At 37.1% G+C, this 9,139-nt stretch overlaps 1 protein-coding gene across 2 annotated transcripts in view; it reads left to right on the top strand.

The window, feature by feature from the left end:
- The window catches only part of IDE (insulin degrading enzyme), a 58,812-nt gene that overhangs the window by 3,707 nt on the left and 45,966 nt on the right, over positions 1–9,139 (top strand). Inside the window, exons 2-4 of one of the 2 annotated variants that reach the window (XM_087702234.1) lie at positions 3,204–3,353; positions 7,515–7,699; positions 8,592–8,799. In XM_087702234.1, coding sequence (XP_087558360.1) covers positions 7,540–7,699; positions 8,592–8,799 — 368 coding nt within the window. In that variant the 5' untranslated portion in view covers positions 3,204–3,353; positions 7,515–7,539. The remainder of the gene's footprint in view (positions 1–3,203; positions 3,354–7,514; positions 7,700–8,591; positions 8,800–9,139) is intronic. The other variant, XM_087702233.1, reaches the window with a different exon arrangement.

Raw genomic sequence — 9,139 nt, 5'->3', positions numbered from 1 at the left:
GATAATCTGCTAGTGAAATATTTGTGTAATTACCAAGGAGTTGCCAGAAATAATTAGCTTGATCCCACCCACAGTTAAGTATGGATTAATGACCTTGGGTTTAATTATGCTTAACGCTCATGTTGAAAGAAGTAGCAGGCTTGTGATACTTCAATACTTTTGTTGTGCATAACTAATGGCAACTTTGCTCCACCAAATCTTATGCCATTATAAATATTGACCAGGAGGTATAGGAAGGCTCCGGTCTAGATATTTGAGTTAAAATCCTCAGGAGTTCTGGACAGCATTGTTGATATTGAGAAATGCTGAGAATTGTCTTTAATATTTGGTAGGCCATAAGTTAATCACTCCCGCAAAATATCACTAGGCTGTCCTTTGTTTTTTTGGCATATGCAGAAGCATTTGGATGCTTCAAATGTCTTTTCTTGGTCAGGCAGTCAGAATCCTGATAGGTGTTGGAATATTGTGAGACAACCTAATGACAAATATTTGCTCAACTTAATATTTTGATAATATGAAAATTCAGGTGTTGAATTTGGAGGTGAAAATATTAGTACTACTTGAAATTGTTTTAACAGTACTATTCGTAGTGATTGAAACTAGGGAGCTAGTTTTAATCAGCCTAGGACCCTAGGTGAGCAAATGAACTGTACATGTGGACACCTTGGGCTGTCTGAAGGGGTGTGACGTAAGAAACGTTTGAAGTTGTTCATTGTTGTTCAGACACTGTGGAAAAGAGGTTGGTAGGATTTTTGCCAATGGTTTAGGGACAGAATTGGAAAATCTGATATATGTTTGTATTGACACAAAAAATTATTATAGGCCACACTGACCACTTTCTATTTGGGACACATATGTCTAGCCCATGATCCACAGGCTGCATGTGACCCTCAAAAGCTAGTAATGCGGCCCACAAGTTTGTCATCTTAATTTTATTCTGTGATTGATATATATTAACTGTGTTGTATATGTTATATGCAGACCAAGACAATTTCTCTTCACTTATTTTGCTCAGACAAGCCAAAAGATTGGCTATCCCTGATTTAGGGCCTGCTTTTTGACTAGATGGCCATAATGAAGGCCTAAACACGGTATCTCACTTTCTCAGTTGTGGACTTTGTGTGCTAAATTATTGATAAATGAAAAAGCAGACTCTGTACTTGCGGGAAAAGCACTAGGAAGAAAAAATGCTATGAAATAAGTGGTTGAAATCCCACAGGAAGGGCAATTATATACAGCATCCCCATTAGAGAGAACGTTTATTTCATCCTCTGACATTGAAATGTTAAATTAATTGGGCTCTAATGCAATGAATGAAACAGAAAAATTATAAATTAAGGAGAAGTAGTTGGAATCTTAATATCAAGCTACAGAAAATGTAAGGAAAGTGTAAAATATAAAATAAGGAAAGTATAAATAAGAAATGCATTGCAAGAGTAAAATCTGGGTCCATGATATTTTCTTGGAGGGGAAGGATTGTGATCATTACAGAAAATATAGAACACAAGGTCGTGAAACAACAGAGCAGAAAAAATAATGCAGAATTCTTTCCCATTCCTTAATAGCAGCACCCCTCTAGGTTATGTGACAGGAGAAGGTACATCTCCTATCCTATCCTTAGAATGATACAGTGTGGGTGTAGTCAAAGCTGTTGCTTAATTGTTTCCGTAGGGAAGTATTCCCCCCCCCCCCCGGAATGTTTTTCTTGCAATCTTGAAATGGATCTTTCCCATTTTTTAACTGGAACTTCGTTTTGCCAACTTCTGCCACATCACACTTAGACCTATTCTGTTTTGGAGAGCATCCATTGCTGATGAACCCCTTTGCATAATTGTATTTCAACATTATGTGGGGGAAATGGGAGACAATACCAATGATACAGGATAGGATTGCTATTGCCTGTTTTGGTGAAACTATGGGATTTAACACAAGGTTAAATTCACTTGTTAAATATGCAACACATTCAGGCAAAATTAGATTATTTTAATGCGTATCATCAGGATCATATTAATCATGTTATTCAAGATGGATGAAATTTACTCAGAGAGTGTATATAAGAATGGAATACCTTTTCACCCTCCAGCTGTTCTGAACTAATAGCCAGGAGTAACTGTCAGGGTGACTAGTGATGAGTGACATTGGGAGTTGCTGTACTTCCAGTTGATGAGTTTTAGTTTCCCATCGCCACCCTTGGGAGACTTCAGTTCAGTTAGAGTATGTTTTGTGATCAGAGCTTAAACAATTAATCATAACGTCTGTGTTCATATAACATTCTTAAGATAAACTACATTATGGTTTTATGTGATTTCTGACTCACACCACACCTTAAGAATATTGTAACGTTTGGGTTAGCCACTGGGGTTTATTAACAATTATTAACCATATATGCTCACCAGTGGTGGATTTCAATTTTTTTTAGAACCTATTCTGTAGGTGTGGCCTGTTTTGTAGGAGTGACTTGGCGGTCATGTGACTAGGTGGGAGTGGCTTGGCAGTCATATGACTGGGTGGGCATGGCTTAGCAATCAACAATCCATGCAGAGGGAGGAAAAACGCATGGATTCCCCCCCTCCATTGAAATCTAAGCAGCTGTCAAAGAGAAGGGATGCACATAGCAATTTTGAAGCTGTCATTGTGGGAGCGAACCCTGCTACACCTAATAAATTATCCTGCTTTATATTCCCCCATAAAGCCATTGCCAGAGAATTGTGGACTTTGTGAATGACCATCTCTGCATTGTTGCATTGTAGATGAAAGCAGTGAACACATATTTTCAAAGTGAAGCGTAATGCATTTTTCCTTGTGTACACTCTCTTACTGAAACCACTGCATCACTTTTTTGTTTTCTTTTGCAGCTGGACTTTGTCCCGATTTTCTAGCTTATTGCATTTGTATTGTCCTATTTAATTTCTCCTATGTTCTGTGAAAATTGCTTCTTGCATGCCAGTCAACCTTAATAATACATTCAGAATGCTAGTTTGACCAAACTCCATACAAGCATTGTTGTTTATTAAGCATATATCTGATTGTGCTTTATTATATCGCAAAACATATTTTGTAGTAATATAAATAACTTGCTTAGATAAATGTTTGTGACAAGAATATTTCTGTTCATTACTTAGGAATAACTTGGTGATATAGACTCACTTGCTCTTTGGATAATAATCATGGCTATAACTACTTCTCATTTGATTCTTCCTTAGGTGTGAAGTGGTTGCAGAGGGCCATATGTCTTTTAAATGTTAGATGGGAAACAATTGAAGTTACCAGCTCCACAGTGTGTCTCCTCATAAATACTTCCAGTGCCAACTGATTCATTGTTGCCTAACAGTACTATATAGTGAAACCACCAGGTATTCTATAGTGTAGCTTTTATATCTGCTCAGAAGACTGTTTCCCTCAAATTAGAGTAGGTTTTAATTGATAAAAGCAAATTTCTTTCAATACCACTGATATGCAGGTAGATCTGTTTCTTGTTATGAACTCATGGAAGCAGAGAGGTAATTATGATTTTGTAGGGAAAAAAGTGCAATTTTTATTAAAACAAGTCCTCTGCTCTCTTCTGCCTTTAGCAAATACAGTCTATCAATATAACTTTTTAGGTGCAAAGCATAGTGAGTTGTCATTTGTTTTCTTATCTTCCAATCCAAGTTACCAAGTTCCATGTGGGTCCAATCAGTTATTTGTGCTGCATATTGAATAACAGGGATTGCCCAGGTATCAATTGATTTAATGATGTTTCCACCATTTAATATTAGTACCGTGTTTTCCTATCCTACCTCAAAAATAAGCCCTAACTGAATTTACATGCGCCAGCCTAATATAGGTCTTACCCCAAAATAAGCCCCAGTGAAGGGGGATGGTCATAGCCAGCATAGGAGGCAACACACATGCATGGACTGATGGTGTCTGGCATCAGCCATAGCTCGCGCAGCACAGGTGAGTTGAGGCGGGGGGGGGGAGGCAGGCAATCCTGTCACTCTGCAGGGGCTGTGGGAAAGCCGAGTGGCAGCGGGCAGCTGTGGGAGGCTCGTTACCTCTCTCAGCTTGCCTGCAGCCCACACGGCACATCAGAATCGCCTGCCTTTTCCTCTGCACATCAGGATTGCCTGCCTTTCACTTCATCCCTTCCTCTCTGCGCAGCCCAGAGTGTGCTGAAGAAGGGACCAGTGGGCTGCAGTTGCTGCCGGAAACTATCAGTCCCCTCATGTGCGCACCGGGGGGCGGGGGGGGGCGGGGCAGGGTGCCCAGCTGGACTGATTACCCTGAAATCGTGTTTATTTTGGGGCCCCCAAAGGAAATAAGATTGAGTCTTAGTTTGGAAAAAACATGGGTAGGATTAATATGCTGTCTGTCTCTTAGTGACTTTGGGTGATTTAGAAATTGTTTAAAACATTAAAAACAAACAAAAAAAAAAGAAAGGTAAAGATGATGAAAATGATAAAATCAAAGAACAAAAAATAGTGCAGGCAATCTAAGAGGGCTTCAGTCGTCCTCATCAAAGTCCTGGGCATATTGATAACACAAAGCCCCAACATGCAGGTGATATCACCTAACAATTTCATACAGATGTTAAAAACATACAACAAAGGCTTGGGAAATGATCGCCCCCAACCAATATGAGTAGAACCAGATTTCTAGAAAGGAAGAGAACCACTGTAAAACATACCCCCCCCCCAACCCACAGAACTGTCTCAGAAGGATATAATGGTCAATGATGTGAAAAACTGTTAAAAGATCAAAGAACACTAGGATGAACGCACCCCCCCCCCCCATCCCTTCTCTGGCTCAGATCATTTGGAAGAATGATCAAAACTTTCCCAGTACTAAATCTCAGCCTAAAACCTAACCGAATCTGTTCCCTCCAGGGCTATCCAATTGATCACCTTCTCAGCAATCTTACCCAGAAAGTTGGAGACTGCATGATAGTTATAAAAAACCATTGGGTCCAAAAATAACCTCTTTAGGGAGCATGTGGTAAATTGCTATAAGTAATACTAGAAAGTTGACATTAAATTTAGTAGTTTCAGCAGATAGAAATATGCTCATGAGATCAGCTACTTTTAAGTAATGAGAAAATAAAAATTTTTATTGACCGACAAAGCACAAATTTAATTGTCATTTTGGGAAATATACCATTCAGTATTCACCTTCAGAAAAATCATTTCCAAGATGAGCTGGTAATTTGTAGTGGAAGAACTGGTATTTAGAGGAAGAACTCTAATTTGATAAAATTGTGACTAATGAAATGCTCCCAAGCTTTAGTTCCCATTTAAGTCAAGATAATTATTTTTATGGGCTTCAAAAGGCATTGTATTTCTTTTTGTCAACTTCAGGAATTTCTCACACATCAGCAATTTAACTTCTGCTTACAAAGTATGCAACTCTCCTATGTTATGTTAATTGAAGGCTTGTTTTAATTAAAAAATGGGGTTTACATACAGGTTGAAAGATCCCATATTTATCTCATCAGCAGATTCTCTTGCCAGACTTGAGAATGTCAGCATTCAGAAGCCATTCATTCTTTTAAAACAATATTTGATGGATTGTCTATAGCTAAAGGATATCTTACCTTGGACAAAGCCCTGGATTTCATTTTTTAAACAAATACTTTTCTGCTGGTTTTTTTTTTCAAGTGATTGGCTATGTTACAGCCATTTGTATGTGTTTTTTGTTCCTTTTGTTTATAGCAACTTCTTTTACTCCTCTTATCAGCAAACATAAGGACAAATAAAAGACTCTGTTTCCCTATTAATAAATGAATAAATAAATAATAGTGGGTTGTGATGGCTAACCTACATTTTGAATCACACATATCATGACTGCAGTGGTGGGTTCCAGTACGGTTGTAACGGGCCCCGGCGTCCTCCACATGAATGTGTGCGGTGCACGCACATACACTGCGTCTTAATGTTCAGTGACGCCCCCGCAAGCCTCTGCGATGCTCCAGTTGCTCGGCAGAGCATCGCGCAGGTGCTGTATGCGCCGTGCACGGAAGCGCCTAAGAGTTTAAGGTCAGGAAAGGAGGGCGGGCGGGTTGGCCCTCCGGAGAACAGTACTGGAACGGTGTCCGGTGCTCTGGGCAGGCTCCGGTATGCCCGTAACGGGGCGTACCGCCTGCAACCTACCACTGCATGGCTGGCTACTCCAGTAGTGCTGCGATGCAAGACTCCTCTTTAGGCCAATAACTATAATACATTAATGTTGAATATGATTAAATGAAACAATTTTCCTCCATTTTTCAACGGCACCAGAATAGTGCTCCTTCACTCTAAGGCAGCTTTAAACAAGGGCTACTGGTTTACAAAGTAAAATGCTGAGGCTATAATGTTGTTATCCTTATTCTACTGCATTGAAAGAAGATGGAAGTTAACACTTTTTTCTTTTTCCCCCTTCACCTCACATTCTGGTTTCCCCCTTTTTCCCTCCCTTCTTCCCTATTATCTTTATTTTCACTTGTACTTCATGTTTTGATAATCTGAATACAATTAAAACTATGTGTGTGTGCGTGTGTGCGTGTATGCGTGCATTTTGGCTACATAATGAATCAAACAACAAAGCAAAATTCTTTCTCCTAATTTGTCTAGTAAATAATTTACAATGACATTTTATGCCAGCCAGTATGGTAGTCTGATATGAGAAAGGATCAAACTGAGAAGGGAGTCAGATTGCTATAGAATTAAAGAACTGCAATAATAATAAAGGCTGCCATAATACCAGTAGGATACACAGAGCCATTATTTCCTATCAGCACGTCATTTACTTCATTCACTAAAAGCACAGCAAGCTCTGAATTCTCAATGACTTTTCTTTCAAAAAAACACATTTTTTCCCCTGGCTGCCTTTGTGGAGGTTCTTCATAGCTTTCAGACATTCCCCAATGTGTAGATCTTAAAAGTTGCCATGGTATCAGTTTTACATGTGCTATGTCATCATCATTCAATATAGTACGTCATAACAATCCATTTCCAGAAATAGCAATTGTATAGAATTAAAATCTAAAACTATGGATCTTCAATCTATTTTTCAACCATGTAATCTGACATTATCCTGGTTAGTAACATAGGGACCTTAGGGAAACTAGCTATGTCAGTATCTTTCAGAAGAAAACAAGAATCTTGTGAGGCTTCTCTACAGAAAGTTTATATAATAAACATATTATTAATCCTCTAAAACTGTATTTGGAAGTTATTGTAATGTATTTATCAGAGTTTGCAGTGCTGGCTACTAGCTCGGCTGGCTTCAAAAAGGACTGGACCTCATAAATAGAAATAATAGGGATCAATGCTATAAGCCTGTGGTGATAGCATGAATGCCTCTGAAGGCCATCTCTTGGGAGATTAGTGGACTTTTTTGTGCAATTGGTTAACTCTTGTAAGAACAGACTGCTGAATTTGGCCAGGGTTAGGCCAGGGTCTGATGTCGCAGAACACTGCTTATATTGTTACGTTTGTAATATTATCTTAAAATTATTTGAATTCAATTTTTCCTGATATCCTTCCTGTTTGCTTTAGGTTTCCGCAAGAAATATACTACAAAATGAATGATCTTGCTATCAAAAGAATAACAAATGAAATTATCAAATCACCTGAAGATAAACGAGAATATCGTGGATTAGAACTGGCAAATGGCATCAAAGCAGTGCTTATCAGTGATCCCACTACTGACAAATCTTCAGCTACACTTGATGTGCACATAGGTATTTAATCAAATATTTTGTTTTGGTTTTATATTGTACGATAAACAAAAGTCTTATAAAAAATTTTATTTACCTGACTTAAGTAGAATTATAAGTTTGCTTGGAAATTTCACTAATATTTTTCCCCAAGAGTCAGTGGTTCAAATTAGAATTGATTTAGTCAGATTTGTATGTTTCCTGGGCACAGCCTAAAGATTTTCATGTTATTTTATAAACTTATAGGTAGCAAAAGACCAGTAAGAAATTAGATTTAAAAACATAATAAATAATAATAATTAATAAATAATAATAATAATGAAATAAAAAAGCAAATAGGAACAAAGTTAAAATGGTAATAATAGAAATTGTGTAATAGTAGTAGCAGATCCAGCAATTTCTAATTGTGTTTACTGTGGTATAGAATTTTGCTTATATTTTTCAAAAAGCTTGCAGACAATGAAATAACCCATTAAGCTAATAGCAACTTTTCTAAATATTTTCCTTTTATTTTTATGTAAAATAAAGTCTTGATTGACTTTCATGCCGTTTAGTTAATTTCTTTCTTTTTCCTTTGCAGTTTCAAATGTTTGCATAATATCTTCACCTTTGATTTCTTAATAGTATATATTACTGTGACTTCAGTGACGATTCACACGGGAGAGTAGTCTGAAGAAATTGTGTAGTAGCTCATATATCTAGCATGACTTAGCAATAGAGTAAATAAATCTACTTAATTCATTTCATACGTTGATCTTTTTTGAAATAAATAAAATTTCTTACACCACATTGATTTAATTACGACTCTCCTGTTTTTTTTAAAAAAAATCAGTCTAATTGTAAAAGTTTGGCAGTATTTCTTCAATAAAACTTAAATATTTATAGTGACTTGTTATATATTTTTTCTCTCCACAAGGATCGTTATCTGATCCCATTAATATTCCTGGATTAAGCCATTTTTGTGAACATATGTTATTTTTGGGAACTAAAAAATTCCCAAAAGAAAATGAGTACAGCCAATTTCTGAGTGAACATGGAGGGAGTTCAAATGCTTTTACCAGTGGAGAACACACCAACTATTATTTTGATGTTTCACATGAACACTTAGAAGGTGCTCTTGATAGGTAAGCATAATTATTCAGCAAGTATATTGTTAACCACTGTGTGATTTTTACTGGGAATAAACGTTCTACTTGAGGTTCTCTGTACTTCTATCATAATCTTTATTAGGCCAGATGAAATTGGAAGCCCTGTCCATTTTAATTTTTATTGACTTTTGTTAGATTAAAAAAAACCAACCCCAAATAATCCCAGGTTTGCTATTATATATATTTCAGTAGTTGATTTCTGGTTTTTCAACTAGTCAGATTTTATGCATCTCCCAAGAGGATAGAAACTACTTTGATTCTGACAACAGGGATTTATGTTTTTAAATCTGAAAACTTAGAAATGTTTGATTTTCTT

The sequence above is a fragment of the Thamnophis sirtalis genome, unplaced genomic scaffold (genome assembly GCF_051295495.1).
Source record: "Thamnophis sirtalis isolate CommonGarterSnake01/CBP01778 unplaced genomic scaffold, rThaSir2_p1.2 scaffold_15, whole genome shotgun sequence".
Classification (NCBI taxonomy): Eukaryota; Metazoa; Chordata; class Lepidosauria; order Squamata; family Natricidae; genus Thamnophis; species Thamnophis sirtalis.
The sequence above is the reverse complement of the archived record's forward strand: the minus strand, read 5'-3'. Positions and strand labels throughout refer to the sequence as shown.